Source organism: Papio anubis, chromosome 2 (genome assembly GCF_008728515.1).
Source record: "Papio anubis isolate 15944 chromosome 2, Panubis1.0, whole genome shotgun sequence".
Lineage (NCBI taxonomy): Eukaryota > Metazoa > Chordata > Mammalia > Primates > Cercopithecidae > Papio > Papio anubis.
The window spans coordinates 49718526-49738286 of record NC_044977.1 but is presented as its reverse complement, the minus strand read 5'-3'; the positions used below and the strand labels follow the sequence as shown (position 1 = coordinate 49738286).

Sequence of the window (19761 nt, the reverse complement as noted above, 5' to 3'; positions counted from 1 at the left end):
GCATTTCTCACATCTTAATAGGCATTAAAATATATATATATATATACACACACACACACACATACCCCCCCTAAAATTGCAGGTTTCCAGGCCCTTCACTTGAGACTCAGATTCACTGGGTGTGGGGTGTGGCTACGCAATCTACATTTGTAACAGACTCCCCCAGGCACTCCCAGGTTCCCCCTTTGAGAAACACTGCCCTGTACCATGTGACTTCTTAACTAGCTGCATGGAAAAGTCACCTCCCCTTGGTCAGGTCCATTCCAGAAATCTTGGGGCCACGCTGAAGGCAGAGGAGAAACAGCCTTGGGACCCGACTGAGACTGCTGTATTTGTGCAAAGGAAGGGATGGGGAGAAGGGTCCCTTGGGGACGGTCAGACCAGATAGACAGATGTAGGTCACGGTACTGAGTGTCTTGTCTTTCAGTCAGCTTTGGCATAAAATCCTGGCTGCTTAGTTCACTGACAGTGTGACTTTGGGCTAGTCACTTCATGCTCTGTGCCTCAGTTTTCTCATCTATGAAATGGAGTTGATAATTCCTATCTCATAGACTTGTTGGGAAAGCTAAATTAGAAAATGTCTAGAAGGAGCTAGCCCAGTGTTGTGCTCGAATCATAAGCCCCAGTCTCTCCTCAATAGACTGCACTCAGATCTTTTTTGTTCCTGGAAAGTCTTGCCGTCTTCTCTCCTCTTAACTAAATGTTGCTGGTCTGGTGAGGTGCAGTAGCCCATGGCTGGTGTCCCATTACCTTCTAAGGTGTGCAAGGAAGTCCCTGTGCCTCGGTTCTGGAGTAGCAGGGACAGGTGGCCACCTCAGCTCAGCTTCTGTGCCTCCTGGGATGTGAGAGCAGAAATTCTGCCTCCGCTCACTCAGAAAATGTCTACAGTTTCTGGGTTTTGGGTGTTTGTGTCCTCTTCTGTCGCCTAAACATGCGAAGAAAAGCCCTGATGCCTTCACCCCAGTGCAGGTCATTTCCATTGTAAGGGTTCCGAGGGCACCTTTGGATTGGGCTTAGTCTAGATGGCAGGAAGGGTTTCATCCAGCTGCATTCTGAAATCATCCTCAACTTGCTGGCCACATTGACCCCTAACTTATTTTCCTCTGAAGGGTTTAAGTTGAAACTACTGAAGTTACTCACTTTGAGGTTGGAAGGGACTTTTAGTGATGGGGGCGCCCCTCCCCTCCCCAGATGCTTCAGTTCTCAATAAGCCAGTGCTTGAATACCTCCAGGGGCAGGGTTCTTGCTCCCCCTGCAAGGCTGTTGCATTGTTGCAGTTTTAGTTTTTAGTTCCTCTCCGTACTCTGAAAGGTTAAGAAGTTTCCCGGAACTAAGAAGTCTGGGAACAGGTGATGCAGTCAGGGTGAAGGTAGCAGGATTCCATCTACGGAGGCTGGGATGTGGGAGAGTTTATCAAGACAGGGACCCAGACCCTGGAGCCTGGTTACACTTAAAGGTGGACTTTGCATCAGAAACAAAATCCGCAGGGGTGGGCTTCATAGTCATCCCCCGACAGGTCTGAAGCAGTGTTCATTGCAACATGCTTTGTTTTATAGAACTTTACAGTTTGAAAACTGCCTTAATACACTTTTATGTTCAGACCGTGGGTTATAGAATCAAGTTCCCCAGGTCCTCCCTGACTAGTGGCAGAGTGAATTTCAGAATCTCGAGAGGGGATATGACTGGAGTTGGGAAACAGGTGGCCCAGCAGGTAGACGTGAAGGATGCGGAGTGAGGTGTGTGCTGCTCAGAGGCTGGGTTTGGGACTGGGTGTAAGTACAGGGATGAGAACTCACACTCACCAACCCCCGTGGTTTACTGACATAAAGGTGACTGATTCTTAGAAAACCTCTTCCCTATTTGATGAAACTTCAAGCTTGTTTCACATTGGAGTTATCTCCCAAGTCATTAACTAGGGGCACCCCCATCGTGTTCATTGAACCTGGGTGCCTGGTGCAGTCTTCACATGGAAGAAGAAAATGCTTGAAATGTGGGAGAGCCGTGTGTTGTTTGGGGGCTCACGGGCTTCTTTGGGGGGCTGAAAGATTGTACTAGTGAGGATGGGGCTGAGAGAGGAGGGCACCATCCTCAAGGGTTCTGTTTTTCAGCTCATTGCCTCTCTTCCAATGCTTTCTTTCATCCTAAGCCAGAATTGTCTGTGGGGTGGATGGTTTTCCCAGCTTTCTATTGTCGTGGTCTCTGTCCTGGCATGTGGGGAGAAGACTGTGCCAGCTAGCACTGCAGCCAAACTCTCAGAACCCATATTTCAAAGCAATTACTGACTGAAAAAGCGGGCTTAGTTGCATAGCTCATAAGTACTTCCAGACACCGGGCCACAGGCCTCAGAAACTGCTCACACGGCACCCCAGGTCCACAGGGAGTTGCCTGACGTGTCTCTGTGCTGGGTCCAGAGTCAGGAGCCACTGTCCAGGTCCTCTGTGGTTCATGCAGGAGATGAAGAAGCATTGTCATCCAAAGGGGAGACTTCCCAACCGTGGGGCCAGAGACCCCATTTCTGCTGTGTAACTGGGATCCAGGCAGTCACTCAGCCCCCGCCTGGGCCTTGCTTTCTTCTCTTTGTTGGAGGTGATGGTGCCTACCTTACATGTTTGTGGGAAGAATCAACCATAATGAAATATGTGGAGGTGTTTGTAGACTGTGAAGTGCTTAGCTGGGCTGTGAGGAAACCCTCTTCAGCCTGTTCTTAGAGCCGAAGGTCACAGGTTTGAGACAATCAAAGGAGACTGAACTTAGAGGTTCCCTCCATCCCTCTGTTTTGTCCCCCTCCATCCCTCTGTTTTGTGATATGAGAATGCTAATAGCCTGCTGGGAGAGTGGCTCTGGGGAGTGAATGAGATCCTGCTGGTAAGCACTTGGCTAGGACTTGGCACATGTAAACTCTCAGTGTAGCCAGATTATTAACATGATACTGATAAAGACTTTCAGGGTTTATCCTCGAAGATGAGTTTTTGTGACAATGTATTTGGAAATGCCGACCCCCATCTGAAACACCTAATGTATCAACTGGAACTTTTCTACGTGCTTTCTGTTTTCTCATTTTACCCATGAGGAAGAGCAGGGTTTTAGTCTCCATTTTATAGCTGAGGAAACTGAGGCATATAGGAGGGAAATGTTTTTGTCTGAGATCACGGGGTGAGTTACTGGTAGAGCAAGAGTCTCCGGACTCCCAGAACAGTGCTTCTAACACAGCTCTGAAGTTGGAAAGTCAAGCCCAATTAGCATCCCTGGTGGGATGGAGACCTGGAGACTCAGAGTCTGTCCTGTTTGGAGCTTTCAGTAAACGTTAAAAACAGGAACAGCAACATAGCTGCCGTATGTTCTTAGTGTTTTATATATATCACTTCACTAAACCCTCACAGCAACCTAGTGAGGTCTGTACTGTTACTATCCCTGCTTTACTGATGAGAAAATTGAGGCACAGAAAACTTGCCCAGGGTTGTGTAGCTGATAAGTGGCAAAGAACCAAGTTTTGGAAACCTAGGCAAGCTGGCTGGAGTCTGAGCTCCCCTTCGAGAGCTCAGTGTGTCACGGTCCGGGTCGGCAGAGGAGGCGCTGAGGTGTAGAGATGAGCAAGTCGTAACCCTGCCTTTGGCTGCAGACTTGCTGTGTAGCCCAGGACAAATGCCTCCCCTCCTCTCTGAGCCATGAGTTGTCCATCTGTGGCATGGGGGCATTGGACTGCCCAGCTCTAGGAAAGGATAGCCTTTCTCTGGGTCCCTGGGAAGGCCTGGGGTGTGGAGTGGCCAGCTGGAGCCCTGGGCCAGCCATTGTTGCCGGGCTCTGTCAGCCGCGGGGTGTGGCCCCAACACTGCCAGGCCCTCCCCAGGGAGGAAGTGTCGGTGTTTACAGGAAATGCAGGACAAGTCCTGAGAGGTGGGTGGAGGAGGGGCAGCCAGCCACTGTGAGCCCTGAAGACATGTGGGGCTGAGGGCGGCGCCTGTCTTCCCACCCTTTGGACGAGACTTTTCGTTGTTGTGGAAGGAAAAAGTCCCACTTCCCGGGCAGCCCTGCCCTTCCCCGCGCCTCTTCCCTCCAAGACTGCCACACCCCGAACGCCTGAACTGCAGGACTGCTGACCCCCTCTGCAGGGAGGCTCCTGGGAGCCGTGGAAATCTGCTCTGCTTTCTCATCCTTCCCTCTGGCCCTCACTGTCCCCACCTGTTAAGTAGGTAACTCGCCGCAGCCTTAACACCACAAGGCTCACTGCCCTCATGGAGTACAGAACCCAAATGGGAGAACCAAGATGCCAAAAGGCCAGGCCAGCCCCATGCAGCCCTGGAACCCATGGGGTACAAGTTAGGCACCTCACTTATACTACAAAAAGCTTCCTTAAGAAGTGTGGGAAAATTAAAATCTTGTAAGAAATGGGCTCTATGTTGATTATACTGATAGTATATAGGTTATTTTTTAAATTTATGCAAATAAAAAAGATTATAAATTAACTCATAGAACCTTGAAAGGTACCAGCCCATGCAAGTGTAGGACCTAAAGCTTAAGCCTCATTAGCTTAGCTAGTAGTCAGGGAAGGCTTCCTGGAGTAGGAGGTAGGGGTTGAGCTGGCCTTGGAAAGGAGGGCCCCTGGGCCCTGGCTGGTGTGAGAAGTCAGATCAGTTCAGGTCAGCAAATGCTTTCCAGGCATCCATTCCCAGCTGGGCTCTAGGGACCAGCAGAATCAGATGCAGGCCCTGCCCTCAGGAGCAGGGTGGATTTATAGGGTCTTAGAGCCCTTGGCAAAGGGTGGCATCCTCTGAAAATGCTTCTTCTGTGTTTGGAGTAGAGGAGGCAGATGGAGTTGGGGAAGACCATGTGAGTAACATGACAAGAGCATGTATGTGCTATAACGTGTCTGGGTCCAAGTGTGAGGCCCTTCCCTTCTGGGCCTGAGCCTCAGTGTGTCCGTCTCTGTCTGGCCCTGTGCGATGGATTCCCTCTGTGTCCCCCATCCAGGCGTCCCATTCCAGCCACAGATGATGCTCCTGTTCATGTGCATCAAAAGGCCTGCACCCACCTGCCCTCCAGGTGCTCTGTGGACACTCCTCTGTGTCCCGGCACCTCTCACACATTTTCATGCCTTGTGGGCTGGAAGCCCTGCTCTGCCCTGGTACTACCCAGCACAGCAGAGGTGACAGTGAACCGAATGAATGGATGTGGGTCCAGCCATGGGCCATCTGCTTGTGGTTTTGTCTGAGAGAGGTTGATGGAAGGGGAATACAGCAGAGTGGACCTTGGGTGGGTCATTTAACCTCACAGAGCCTTAGTTTCTCCAACTGAAAGATGAGTATAATAATAGTGGTTACCTCACTAAGTGGTTGAAAGTGCTTCTGACCCTCACTAAGGTGGTTGAAAGGATCAAACGAGATAGCCTCTGGGACGTGCTTAGCTGAGTGCTCAATAAATGAATAAATACAGTAGAGGTTGCATAGACTCATTGTCAGAGGGGGAGCTCTGAAACCACATTCCCTGTGTTCAGATCCCGGCCCTGAACTTAGTCTCTCTGCACCTGTTTCTCCATCTGTAAAATGGGAGTGTTAATGTCTACAGGATACAGTGGTTGGGAAGAAGTCATAGAGCACCTGGCACATAGTAAGCCCTAAAAAATGCTGGCTTCTGCATCTGCTGCTGCTGCTGCTGCTGCTGCTGCTGTTATTACTGGCTGGCTGTGTCTATGTGGAAGGTGGGTGGGAGAAGGGGATTGTTATTCAGACCACCACACTTGGAAACCACAGGCTGCCCCTCTCATAGCTCCTGGCAGCTTCAGATGTGGTGTGTGGTTATTAAATTATAGTGTCCTCCATGAATCTCCAGCCACTGCATCCTCCCCAGCTGCCTGAGGCAGGAGCAGTGACTCCCCGGCCCTTCCTGCTTCGCCTGTGGTCTGGGTTCCTCTGAATCCCAGGGTGGAGGTTGCAGGAGAAAGATGCGTCTGAGTTTCCTCCTGCTTTGGGCTGGAGTTAGGTGCTCAGGACCCACAACTGTAGAGCTCATCTTGCAGTTGAGGAAACCAGGGCAGTCCCCGCCACCCATCCTTCAGCATCAGCTGAACCTGTGGGAGAACCAGATCCAGACCATGGGGTGCTTCTCCCTCTCCCACCCCCGGCTATATTCCTAGTGATTTAAAAGCATGGCCTGGTGAGAAAGGAAGCTCATTTGTCTCCTAATACTTGTCTGGCCACAATGTTGTCAGCAGTGGCAGCACCTGTGATGCCATTTCAGCGTGAGCCAGGCACTGTTATATGTGCAGACAGAGAGACGCCCTCCCCTCGGGTGGCGGGAGGAAGTCACCTCCTTCAGCTGGGATGAGATGGGGAAACTGGGATAGGTCAGTCATTTCTTGGGCACCTACTTGTACTTCATGGAGGACACAGAAATGCATAGCAAGCCCATGACTGCTACCTTCAAGGAACTTTAATATAGGAACATAACTTAACTGGAGTGGCTGTAGTAAACTGCACCGGGAGCCCCTCCTGCTGGAGAGACAGAAGGCTTCTTGGAAGAGGTGGTATTTGGGTTGGACCTTGGCCGGGGTTGGAGGGGGTGGGGGGGATGGTGTTGGGCAAGTGGAGGGGAGGGTGGGAAGGAATTCTGGAACAGTCTCAGATGGGAAGGTGCACATGTATGTGTGGGCCAGGGAGTCGGTTTGGCCGTGTAGGATGATTGATAATGGCAAAACTGTGGCAGGAATCACTCGAGCAAAATTCCTCAGCTTTGGACATAAAGCCACAGGGCATCATGGTGGGAAGAGCTTCTATTTCTAGTTCTCTCATTTTACAGATGGGGAAACTAAGGCCCTTGGAGGGGAAGGGGTCCACACTGGTAACAGAGGTGGGACCAGAACCCAGATCTGTAAGCGTTGAGGAGCTCTGCCTGTTGAATTCAGACTGGCCTTTAGCTCAGATGGACTCTAGTAAAATAAAACCAGCAGGTACTGTGTTACACAGATCGTATACCTCATTTACAGATGTCATCTCATCTGATCCCTACATAGACCCTGGGAATTTAAGGACTGATATCTCCATGTTACAGATGAGGAAACTGAGGCAGGCAGGTTAAGCAACTTACCTAAGGTCATCGGGCTGATATGTGGCAGAACTGGGTCTTGGCATCAGACAGTCGGATCCCAAAATGTGTGCCGTTTACCACTGTCCTCTACTGCAGTCCCAGAGATGACCAAAATGTTAGGGCCAGTGGTTATGGCTAGGCCAGGCATGTGAACCAACAGTGTGGCAGAAAAGCTGGCTCCGGCCTCTGCTGCCAGTATTACTACCCCAAGTTGCCCAAGGCACTTCCAGTGTCCCAAAGACAGAGCCTGAGACACCATCACACTGGTAGGTTTGTGGCTCTGGCTTACATATTTTTCTTTGATGTTACCTCTTTATGTTATAATTTTATGAGGTTCCTGAAGACCTTCTAAAAGTTTAGATTCTGCCCCCTCGCCCCACCGCTGGACTTCTGAGCCTCACTTGATTATCTGAAAATAAAGCCTTCATGGTCACAGTTATGTTTCCCTTTTTCTCTTTGCCTAGGAAAAATAGTGTTTGCATAGGTTGGGAGAAGGCTGAGATGGAATCAGAAAAAACAAAATTCTTTGAAAATCTCTATAAAGCCACTTCCAACCCACTAGGATGGCTAAGATAAAAAAAAAAAAAAAAAAAAAAAAAAAAAAAGCAGACAATAACAAATGTTGACAAGGCTGTAGAGAAATTAGAACCCTCATACATTCCTGGTAGTAATGTGAAATGATACAGCCTCTTTGGAAGACAGTCTGGTAGTTCTTAAAACATTAAATATAGGTTTATCATATGACCCAGCAATTCCACTTCTAGGTATGTACCCAAGAGAAAGGAAAATATGTCTATACAAAAATTTGTACACAGATATTCACAGCAGCATTATACATAATAGCCAAAAAGAAACAATTCAAATGTCTATCAGTTGAATGGATAAACAGTATGATCTATCCATACTGTGGAATAGTATTCAGCCATGAAAAAGAATGAAGAGCTGACACATGATACAAAATGGATGGACCTGGAAAACACACTAAGTGAAAGAATCCAGACACAAAAGGCCTCATATTGTATGATTTCATGTAATGAAACGTTCAGAATAAGCAAATCCATAGAGACAGGAAGTAGACTAGTGGTTGCCAGGGGCTGAGGGGCCTAGAGGGAAATGAGGTTTCTTTTTGGAGTGATGAAAATGTTCTAAAATTAGATAATGGTGTTGGTCACACAACTCTTTAAATATACTAATATCCTAAAAAGCACTGAATTATATTTTAAAGGGGCAAATTTCGTGGTATGTGACTCATATCTCATTAATGCTGTTATAAAAAGAAAACAAACTCTTCTGACACCCTTGATGCTGCTGCGTTTTAAGAGGAGGGGTGGGGATGTCTCTGGTCGGAAAACAAGGATGAACTTTTGTTTTTACTTAGTGAGAAATGGAAATTGAATTTTTAAAAAAGTCTCTGCTTCGGTCATGTTTCTGGGAACCATTATAATGCTATCCCTTGGCTGACCCTGGGTGCGGGACGCGTTCTCTCCAAGAGGCGTGAAGGGGAGCCTCACTTCAGACACGAGGAGGCACCAGGAAGGCAGTGCTCTCAGGGCCTGGCCCCCAGGCTGTGGGACGTGTGTGTCTGGTCTCAGGACGCAGTTTCATATGTCTGAGTGTTTTGTACTTTGACCCGTGAGTCCAACCTCCACCTCAGTTTTATGGATGTGGAAACTGGGGCTCCCCAGGACAGCCACAACGTAGCCCAGATGATGCAGGGTTTAATGAGGGATCCAGGACCCCTAGTCCTCCTGGGCTCTTTCCACAGTATCACATTTGTGCTGTGCCTTGTCATCGGTGGTCCCAGTTACAGTGCAAATGATAGCTCCATCTGCAAAGATTGCAATGTCCCTGTGAGGAAGTAGACAAGGAAGCGTCAGAGCAGAAGGGGACATCAGGGAAGTCCTGGAGGGACTGTTTAGTACTGGGAAGGTGCTGGGGCACTGAGGGGTGAAGGATTCAGCAAGGGAGTGGAGCGAATGTCTGAGGGTTTAGAAATCCCTATCCTGTATCCAGCCCTCCCCTCCGCCCACTTACAAGCTCTTCCAGCTATTCTGCTAATTGGGATACTCATTCTCGCCAGCCTGTCTCCTCCATTTCAAACTTTCCAGCTCCCAGAGGGCTCAGCTCTGAAGCCCCCTTCCCCTCCCTGCTGGGCTGGTGAGCTGCAGAAAGGTCCCAGCCTGTCTCGGAGGGGCTGGGAGAAGTTACATCTGCAGTCTGGCCCCATTCACATGAATCTCCACACCAGCAAGGATGGAATTTGAGGTTGGAGTGCCCACTGAGAGAGTCCCAGGAGGAAAAGCGTTCCTTTCTTTTTTACGACTTATTAGGCCCTTTTGGCTGTGTTCAGACTTGTGGCTCCCAACGAACGTTACATAGGACGGAATTAAATGGTCAGAGTTGGACAGCACCAGGCCGGGTTATACAGCATTCGTCTCCCCAGGTGGAGGCACATGTCCTTTTACAACTCTAGGCTGCTGAAAAGGACTAGGCTCATTTGGAAGGTCGTTTAAGGTAACAGGCTCTGGGCAGCTTTAATTGATATTCCCTTTACAGCACAAGTGGACTCAGAGGGTGGATACAGTCCCAGGGAGACTAGGTGGGGGGGGGGTTTAGAACTTGGCCCTTCTGCAGGCTCTTCAGAGCTGGCCAGAAAGGACCTCCTGTATGTCAGGCCGTGGCCGCTTTCACCATCATGTTCTCATTGACTCCCACAGTGAACCTCCTTAGTTGTCACCACTTTATAGGTAAGAAACAGAGAGGTTCAGTGGCTTGCCTGAGGTCACACAGTGACTCTCTTCTGTGTGGTGCCAACATTCTGGGCTACTTGGTCACTAAACTTGCAATGCTGACCACCTGGCCCTTTTCCTGTTTTCCTAGAATGTGACTCTCCAGGTAAACTTCTTCAGTGGTGAGACCGTATTACCCCTGTAATGACCACATGCCCAAAATTTCCTGGAAAGATCCCATTCAAGGTACAACAGACCATTGGTTCTTTATTTTTTATTTCTTTTCTTTTTATGTATGTGTGTATGTATGTATGTGTGTATTTATTTATTTATTTTTGAGACAGGAGCTTACTCTGTTGCCCAGGCTGGACTGCAGTGGCATGATCATAGCTCACTGCAGCCTCGACCACCTGGGCTCAAGTGATCCTCCTGCCCCAGCCTCCCAAGTAGCTAGGACTACAGGTGTGCGCCACTGCACCTAGCTAGTTTTTTAATTTTTTGTAGAGATGGGAGGTCTTGCTATGTCGCCAGGGCTGATCTCGAAGACTCCTGGGCTTAGGCAGTCCTCCTGTCTCAGCCTTCCAAAGTGCTGGGATTACAAGTGTGAGCCAGCCGACCTGACCCTCTTTTATTTTTTAAATTGACAAATAATAATTGTACATATTCATTAGGTCCATAGTGATGTTTTGATATATGTAATTTATAGATCAGATCAGGGTAGTTAGCATACCATCATCTCAAACATTGATCATTTCTTTGTGTTGGGAACATTCAGTATCCTCCTCCTAGCTACTTGAAACTATAAAATATATGATTGATAACTGTAGTCCTACAGTGCTATGGAACCCTAGAACTTATTCCTCTTATCTGGCTGTGTTTTTATATTCTTTTACAGGTCTGTCCTTATCCTCACCTTACTCCTACCCTTCCCAGCCTCTAGTATCCTCTGTTCCACTTTTTACTACTATGAGATCAGCTTTTTTTTTAGCTTCCACGTATGAGTGAGAACATGCAGTGTTTAACTTTCTGTTTCTGGCTTATTTCAATTAACATAATGTCCTCCAATCCCATTTGTGTTGCCACAAATGACAGAATTTCTTTCTTTTTTATGGCTGAATAGTGTTCCATCTTGTGTGTATACCACATTTTCATTATCCATTCATCTGTTGTTGGATACCTAGGTTGATTCCATATCTCAGCTACTGTGAATACTGCTGCAATAAAGATGGGGGTGCAGATGTCTCCTCCATATACTGATTTTCTTTCCTTTGGATAAATGCCCAGTAGTGGGATTGCTGGATCACATGGTACTTCTATTTGTAGTTTTTTGAGGAATCTCCATATTGTTCTCCATAGTGGCTCTACTGATTTATATTCCCATTAGCTGTGTGGAAGAGTTCCCTTTCTCCACATCCTTGCCAGCATTTGTTATCTTGTGTCTTTTTGATAATAGCCATTCTAACAGGTGTGAGATGATACCTCATTTTGATTTTGATTTGCATTTCCCTGGTGATTAGTGATGTGAGAATTTTAAAAATATACTTGTTGGCCATTTGTATGTTTTCTTTCGAGAAATGTCTATTCAGATCATTTACCCATCTTTTTAATCAGATTGGGGTTTTGTGTGTGTATGTGTGTGTGTGTGTGTGTGTTTTCTGTTAAGACATTTGAGTTTCTTATCTATTCTGGATATTAATTCCCTGTCAGATGAGTAGTTTGCAGATATTTTCTCCCATTCTGTAGGTTGTCTTTTCACTCTGTTGATGGTTTTCTTTGCTGTGTAGATGCTTTGTAGTTTGATATAATCCCATTTGTTTATTTTTACTTTTGTTGCCTGTGTTTTTGAGGTCTTAGTCATAAAATATTTTCCCAGACCAGTGTCCTGAAGCATTTCTCCTGTGTTTTCTTCTATTAGTTTTATAGTTTTGGGTCTTACATTTAGGTCTTTGATCCCTTTTGAGTTTATTTTTTCATAGCATGAGAGGTGAGGATCTAGTTTCTTTCCTCTACATATGGATATTCAGTTTTCCCAGCCCCATTTAGACTGTCCTTTCTCCAGTGAGTGTTCTTGGCACTTTTGTCAAAAATTAGTTGTCTGTAAACATATGGATTAATTTCTGAGTTCTCTATTTTGTTCCCTTGGTCTATGCATCTGTTTTTATTCCAGTGCCATGTTTTTTTGGTTACTATAGCTTTGTAGTATATTTTGAAGTCTGGTAATGTGGTGCCCCCAGCTTTATTCTTTTGGCTCAGGATTGCTTTGGCTATTTGGGTCTTTTGTGGCTCCATGTCAATTTTAGAATTTTAATTTCTGTTTCTGTGAAGAATGTCATTAGTATTTTGATGGGGATCATGTTGAATCTGTAAATTGTTCTGGATAAGTATTGTCATTTTTACAACAGTAATTCTTCTGGTCCATTAGCATGGAATGTCTATTTGTTGGTATCCTCTTTGATTTTTTTTCATCAGTGTTTTATGGTTTTTCTTGTAGAAGTCTTTCACTTTCTTAGTTAAATTTATTTCTAGGTTGGGCTTTTATTGTAGCTATTGTAAACGTATTATGATTTTTTTTGTAGCTCTTGAAAAATTGTTCTCAGCTAGTTTATTGTTCGTGTATAGAAATGCTATGGATTTTTATATATTGATTATGTATCCTGCAACTTTACTGAATTTATCAACTCTTAAGAGGTTTTTGGTAGAATATTTAGGGTTTTCTATATATAAGATTATGTCATCTGAAAACAGGGACAGTTTGACTTCTTCCTCTCTAATTTGGATGCCTTTTATTTCTTTCTCTTGTCTTATTGCTCTGGCTAGGACTCCCAGTAGTATGTTGAAGAATGGTGGTGAGAGTGGACACCTTTGTTTTGCTCCAGTTCTTAGAGGAAAAGCTAAAAGCTAACAGTAAGATGTCACCTGTGGATTTAACATGTACGGCCATTATTATGTTGAGGTACTTTCCTTCTGCACTTAATTTCTTGAGAGCTTTTATCATGAAGGGATGTTGAATATTATCAAATGATTTTTCTGTCCTTTAAACTCTTGAAATAATGGTTAGAAATGTCTTTTTTGTTGTTGTTGTTCTAGAGACAGGGCCTTGCTCTGTCACCCAGGCTGCTGGAGTGCAGTGATGTGACCAGCAGCCTCAACACCCCCAGGCTCAAGCAATTCTCCTGCCTCAGCTTCCCAAGTAGCTGAGGCTAATAGCAATAGGGATGAGCCACCACATTCGCTAATTTTTTTATTTTAGAGACAGGATCTCACTTTGTTGCCAAGAGTGGTCTTGAACTCCTGGCTTCAAGTGATCCTGCTGCTTCAGCTTCCCAAAGTGTTGGGATTACAGGCTTGAGCCACTGAGCCCTACTGAAATTTCATCCTTTTGGCCTCCAAACTATCTCTCAAATGTCCTTCCTCACTTACCATACAGCAAAGCTTCAGATCCTTGGTCCTGGTTTGGGGCTTGAGAAAACATAGGCACTGAGCCCTGGGCAACCAGGAGACTTCAACAAAGAAACAGATATAAAGGTGCCTGTAAGTCGTAAGGTACCATAGAGATGGGGACCTTTCTACTGGTTCTGAACCACCCTTAGTGTCAGCTAAAGAGCAGAAAGATACCAACTGATGGAAGGATAGGACAGTCTGCATTTTCATTGTTCCTATGGGCTATTCTGATAAACTTATTTCATCTGTTGCTGTCAGGTTATGGAAACACCACCACTAGCTAATATCTAATGAGGACCTTCTTTGTGCCACTTCTGAGTGCCTTTGTTGCATTATATCAATGAATCCTCTAAATAATCTATACCTATATTACTATCACCCCTGTTTTGTAGATGAAACTGACAAAAAAAAAAAAAAAAAAAAGCTGAGACATGGAGAGATTAAGAAACTTGCTTGAAGTGGCACAGCTGGGATTCCACTCAGGCAGTCTGACTTCTGAGCCCACCCTCTCCACCTCCGAGGCCAGAGAATATAGTAAAGTACCCAGAGTACAGTGCAAAGTGCTGGTGAAGAGGGTGGGTTCGGAAGACTTTGCTGTGTACTCTCTCTGGGCTCAGAAATAATTTGCACTGTACTCTCTCTGAGGCCAGAGAGATTACTTTAGTCATCTTTGATCCCCCCATGTGTTAGCTCCATGAAGTAGTTGCTGAGCCATATTTGGTGAGTGAGTGTGAGGGGATGGGTGAGTAGAAGGATGGATGGCTGAGTGAGTAGATGGAAGGATGGCTGGAAGGGTGAGTGGATGGTCAGATGTCCAGTGTCCTGAAGTGGATAGGTGGGTGGGTGGATGGATGGATGGATGGATGGATGGATGGATGGATGGATGGCTAGATAGATAAATAGATAGACGGGTGAATGAGTAGATGGGTAGGTAGTTGGGTTAGAGAGCTTTCTCCTATGTAATATATTGGTATGCTCAAGGAATCCACCTGAAGATAACAACTCACCCAGTTATGATTATAATGGGCATTTTGACTAGAGAGGCTATAGACACTGTACCCTCAGTACCTATAGTAGAGTCTAGAACAGACGACTCTTAATAGGAATTTTTATGAATGAATGAAAAACCAGGCGGGCACCAGATAGCAAAAAATGTAGAGCTTTGCAGGCTTCCTTTGACCATACTGAGCAAAGTACTCATCTCAGAGGTTTCTTTTTTTTTTGAGACAGAGTCTCACTCTGTCATCCAGGCTGGAGCACAGTGGCGCAATCTCGGCTCACTGCAAGCTCCGCCTCCCAGGTTCATGCCATTCTCCTGCCTCAGCCTCCCGAGTAGCTGGGACTACAGAAGCCTGCCACCACGCCAGGCTAGTTTTGTTTGTTTTTTTTTTGTATTTTTAGTAGAGACGGGGTTTCACCATGTTAGCCAGGATGGTGTTGATTTCCTGACCTCGTAATCTGCCTGCCGTGTCCTCCCAAAGTGCTGGGATTACAGGAATGAGCCACCATGCCTGGCCTCATCTCAGAGGTTTCTGTTGGCAGACTAGGGAGATAGATATGATGTGTAAGTGTTCCCAGTCTTTTTCCCCAAGGGAAGACATGGTTACTTTCCCAGGACACAGGTTTCTGCTAGGGTCTGTCAGAGCATTTGGGAAGAAGTTAACATCTATCAGAGATGTTTCCTTGCCCTGTATATGATCAACTTGGTAGCAATACCAGGGTTGGTAGGAGCAGCAGTGTTGACAGTCTTGGTTTTAGTGTCAGAATGTTTTGGTTTATTTTACTGCCAACTTCTGTTTAAGATAGGGTCTGTTGCTGCCATTTTTTCATTGACTCTGCAAAGGCATTGGATCATACTTGCTCTTTCATATTGTGAAAGCATATTTTAAAGACATTTCTAGACCTTTAAAAATGTATTACTATTATTTTGATTGACAAGTCATAATCCTATACCATTATGGGGTACAATGTGATGTTTTAGTATATGTATACAGTGTGGCATAATTAAATCAAGGTCATTAACGTATCCATCGCCTTATCATTTTTATGGTAAGACATTTGAAAGTTACTATTAGTTGGGCCAGGCACAGTGGCTCATGCCTGCATCCCTCATCCTTACTGCTTATCCTGGGTAGAGCACCACCTGCTCCTGCTGACTGAGGTGGCTGTTCCTCTCAGAGGGAGGGCAGGACTCCACTCCAAGTCTGCTGGAAAAAGGGATGCAGGCAGCTCTGGAGGGAGGAAAGTGAGGGCTCTGTGAGACCAGTTCATGCAGTCACTTTACTGAGCCTGATCTGAGCTCTGCTGAGCAGATTACATTTAGGCTGGGGACTGCTCCTCAGTGGAGGGAGCTGGTGGCCCTTGGTGGCATGGTGACTGGCAGCGGAGGTGAAGGTGACCCTGGGACAGGAGGGAGGCTTTGGCACACCTCAGCAAGTCTGGCAGGGGGTTATTTCTTTGTATACCTTGGTAGTAGGTATGTGGCTTGTAAAACACCTCATCATTTGAAAGAAAAGGACAAAAAGCAATGTTTTTGAAAAGGAAGAAGAAAGAAGTCTGACCAGAGGGTCGCCTGTAGGCTAGTAGGTTGAGTCGTGGCTCAGCCTTGGTGAGGACTGGGTTTGCCTCTGTACACAAGTGCACAGCCACAGTCCCCACCTCCAACCCATTATGTCAGTGGAGGCCCAGGCAGAGACAGGTTACCTTGTCCCTGCTCTGCCTGACCCGATAGCCCCTTGTGGAGCAGGGGACCCTACTCTGGCCTTGGCAGAGCCCCAAGCTCCTTAGGCTGCAGGTACTCTGGGCTTAGGTGCAGGCGGTTCTGGCTCCTATAAAAGATATTTGAGGAGCTCCAGGATAGGCGTCTAGCTCAGCTATAGCCTAAGGCTCTGTTTCTCCTCCCCTGATGTCCCCCACCCACCTTGCTTCCCCCTGCCTGGGCCAGGGCCTGGGGGAACCCTTGGTCCAGGCAGTCCAGGAAGTGGCTGCTCCCTTCTGTCCTGCCATCCATCTGTCATTCCAGCATCTCATCCTGGCATTCCCAGAGGGCAGGAGTAAGTATTTGGTGAGGATTTAATAAGACCAGATTTTGAGTAGGAAGAAAGGTTTGTGAGTTGTCTGGGGCCACATTGCCAATGGCAAGAGGGAGCCACTGAAGGTTTTTGAACAGAAGAGCATAGTCTCTTGTGGAATACTCAGTCTGCTGTGTAGAGAGAAGAGTTGAGAGTCCCTGCTGTGGGGATCACAGTTTGTGATTGTGCACGAGTTGTTCACATTTGAGGACAGGGACCATGTCTGCTTCATTCACCAGTGTTTTTCTCGATGCCTAGCCCGTGCCTGCTCAAAGCAGACATCAGTAAATATGTACTGACTGCTATATTCATTATTTAGTGGCAATGCCTGTGGAGTAGTCACAGGCATAGAGACATGAGAGCATCACACCTAGATGAGCTGTGATGCTCACAGCAGCTGCCAAGAAGGTGTGACAGGAATCCTTGTTGCTGTGCAGCTGAGTGGGAACTGATGCCCTGAGCAATGTCTTGTCTGTGATCTAGCAGATGGCAAGGTCGGGCCTAGGGGCTGGAATACATGTCCTGGATTGTGTCCACCACATCATTGCATCCCTTACTCAGGCCCAGAGCACACTGCCACCTTAAGGACTAACGCTGCTGCCTGACCAGGCCAGTCCAGATCCCAGACCACTCAGACTCAACATCTCCTGCCCGCATCGTGAGTTATTCGGGCCTCCCTTTGGCATGGGAGCCTGCCCCATGTCTGCAGGGCAGCAAGTCTGTCTTAACATGTGCAAAGACACTGGGCAGCAAGGGCCTGGTGTGTTCAGGGCTCCACATGGAAGCTAGTATGGCTGGGGTGGGGAAGTAGGAGGTTTTTGCCTGAGTCTTACTTCTCATTTTCTGTCCCTGTGGCTCGAATGGGACCCCTGGTAGGTTCACTTTGCCTTTGCTAAACAAAAAGCTCTAACCCTTCTTTCCCCTCCTCTGACCCAGCGCCTACACAGAGCCCTACAAAGTCTGTCCCATCTCGTCGGCAGCCCCCAAAGAGGACCTCACGTCGGATGAAGAGCAGAGAAGCTCAGAGGAGGAGGACAGTGCTTCAAGAGACCCCAGCCTCACCCACAAGGTAGGGCACCCCACAGGTAGGCCGTGGGCATCAGAGACGTGAAGGTGGAGGGATGGTTGTAACAGATCTGCTCCTTCCCTTGGTGCAGAGGGAGCTGTTTGCAGTCAGCTGGGCCCAGCTGGATGCAGGGGCTGAGACACTCAGCATCAGGGCTCTAGGAACCATCGCCTTCTGGGGGCCTGCCTCGGTGATGCAAGGGCAACTGCTCCTGCCGGTATCCACTGGAGTCTGATGAAGTTTGGGGCTTTCTGGAGCCTTTATAGATGATGGGGAATAGAGCTGCCTGATTTGAATGAAAACCAGCCTAGCTTCTAATGACCTCGGACACCCTGGGCCTCAGTTTCCTCATCTGTGAAGTGAAAATCATGAGGGTGAGATGTGTTAAAGGCTATAAGGGAATTTTGTGAGCTGAAAGCAGTTTTAGATGAAAGCTGGTTTCCCTGACCCTGCAGCAGTGCTGTGAGGGGATGGAGTTGCTGGAGGGAGGTTGTTGTCTAGAGGCTGATGGTGAGCTGGGGGCCACGTCACAGTGAAGACCCAGACCTCATTGCTGGGCACGGGTGCATCAGTGCTGATGGGGGTAATATATGCTGTCTATTGGACACTCATGGTGAGCTGGCCTTCACCCACTCACTGACAAAGTCCCAACCCTTCCATACACCCCTTCTCAGAGTCATGAATCCCTTCCCACAATGTACATTTGCAGAAACGGGTAGAGGTGAAGAACCGGCCTAGGGCGTGTGGCTGGTCGGTGGCATCCCAGGAAAGATCACTGGGTGATGTGGGGCTCAGGCATTTGTTCTGCAGGGAATGTGACCACTGCAGGAAATGGGCTAGGAAGAGTGAAATGCCCCCACCCACCCCACCCGTCTTCCAGGCCATGCCTGCGTGTTGAGAGGTGACTGGAGAGGCAGAGAGTGAAGTGTCCCCTTTCCCCACTTCCCAACAGACCTCTGCACCTTTTTCTGCACCTGCCTCCCATACCTCATCATCCTCCCCTTTCAAGCCTAGGTTAGCTTTGCCACATTGATGAAAGACCATTGCAAGTGGATGCACTCAGTAAAGGGGCCTGACACTTAGCAAGCACTGGCCAAATGAGGGTGTCTCGTTTTCTTTCCACAAAGGTGATTTCTTTTAAAAACCCACTGATCTCTCTGGACTGTGTTTTCATAAGGTTACCTACCAAGTGCTACGGGAGCCCTGAAGAGAGTTAGTCCCCTCTTCTCTCCTGCCTCTTCCACCACAGTCCCTTCTCCCTCCAGTGGCTCCTTCACACCCTGCCCGTCCCCTCTCACTCGTCTCTCTGCTGCCTCATCCTTTCTAGGTACTGAGCCATGTGTCTGTCTCTTTCCTGAGGTTGTCCATGTTTGTCATCTCTTTGACTCCTACAACAACTTCAAAGTTGGCACCATTATCCCTGTTTTACAGTTGAGGACACAGAGGTTCTGAGAGGTTAAGTAACTTGCCCAAGGCCACACAGCTTGTGAATGAAGGGGTCAGGTCTCAAGCACAGCTCTGGCTGGCTCCAAGTCTAGTGTTGTGTATCACTGCAGGCCTTCTCTGACCTCTCCACTCCTCCTCCTCTCCCAAGAAGGAATATTGTCTCCTTGTGGAGAAGGGAGGAGAGCCTTGAGTTAATGGTGCCCATTTAAAGATGATTTTGGCTTTTCTGGGCATCCCTGAGGTCATGGAATCTGGGAGCAGAGATAGTTGCCATCAGAGATTTGGTCCCCACCCTGAAACCAGGAATCTGGTACTGGCCACGAGAATGCTGGAGGGCTGATGGAGCAGTGGAGCCCACCATGTGCAACTCTCTGTACCTCAGAGCCCCCCCGCTTGTGATGTACCCCACTACAGTCACTGAGTTCTCTGTTAAACCCTCATCTGGGACCCCCCACATCTCTTCTTCTGGCTGTGTCACTGCAGGCCAGTCATTCCCCATCTCTGAAAGAGGGCACTAATAGTAACTGCAGGGCTGTGGGAGGGTTGAATGGGAGCACAAATGTGAGAGTGTTGGCCATGCAATAGGGGTGTAATAATTATCTATTGTTTCTGAATCCTAGAGACAGAGGTTGAGTATGGGAGGAGAGGGCCTGTCCTGCTTAGGACCATTCTAAAGGTGTGAATTCGTGCAATTCTGGGGCCCTGGACATTGGCTGTTACCCAGGATCTGGTCTCCTGGACACTGCTTGGACACTGCCAGGAATAAGGAGCTGGCAAGTGGTAGAGCAGCCTAGGGACTAAGAAGTTCAGACTCAGCTTTGACCCTTGCTGGCTGAGTAACTTGGGCAACTTCCTCACCACTCTGCTCCTAGGTTTCCCCATCTGTAAGGTTGGGATAGTAGTAATAGTACCTGCTTCAGAATAGTTA

At 47.5% G+C, this 19761-nt stretch overlaps 1 protein-coding gene across 1 annotated transcript in view; it reads left to right on the top strand.

Annotated features, from left to right (window-relative positions):
- The window catches only part of FGD5 (FYVE, RhoGEF and PH domain containing 5), a 124030-nt gene that overhangs the window by 33291 nt on the left and 70978 nt on the right, over window positions 1–19761 (top strand). Inside the window, exon 3 of the mRNA XM_003906862.5 lies at window positions 17258–17390. Coding sequence (XP_003906911.4) covers window positions 17258–17390 — 133 coding nt within the window. The remainder of the gene's footprint in view (window positions 1–17257; window positions 17391–19761) is intronic.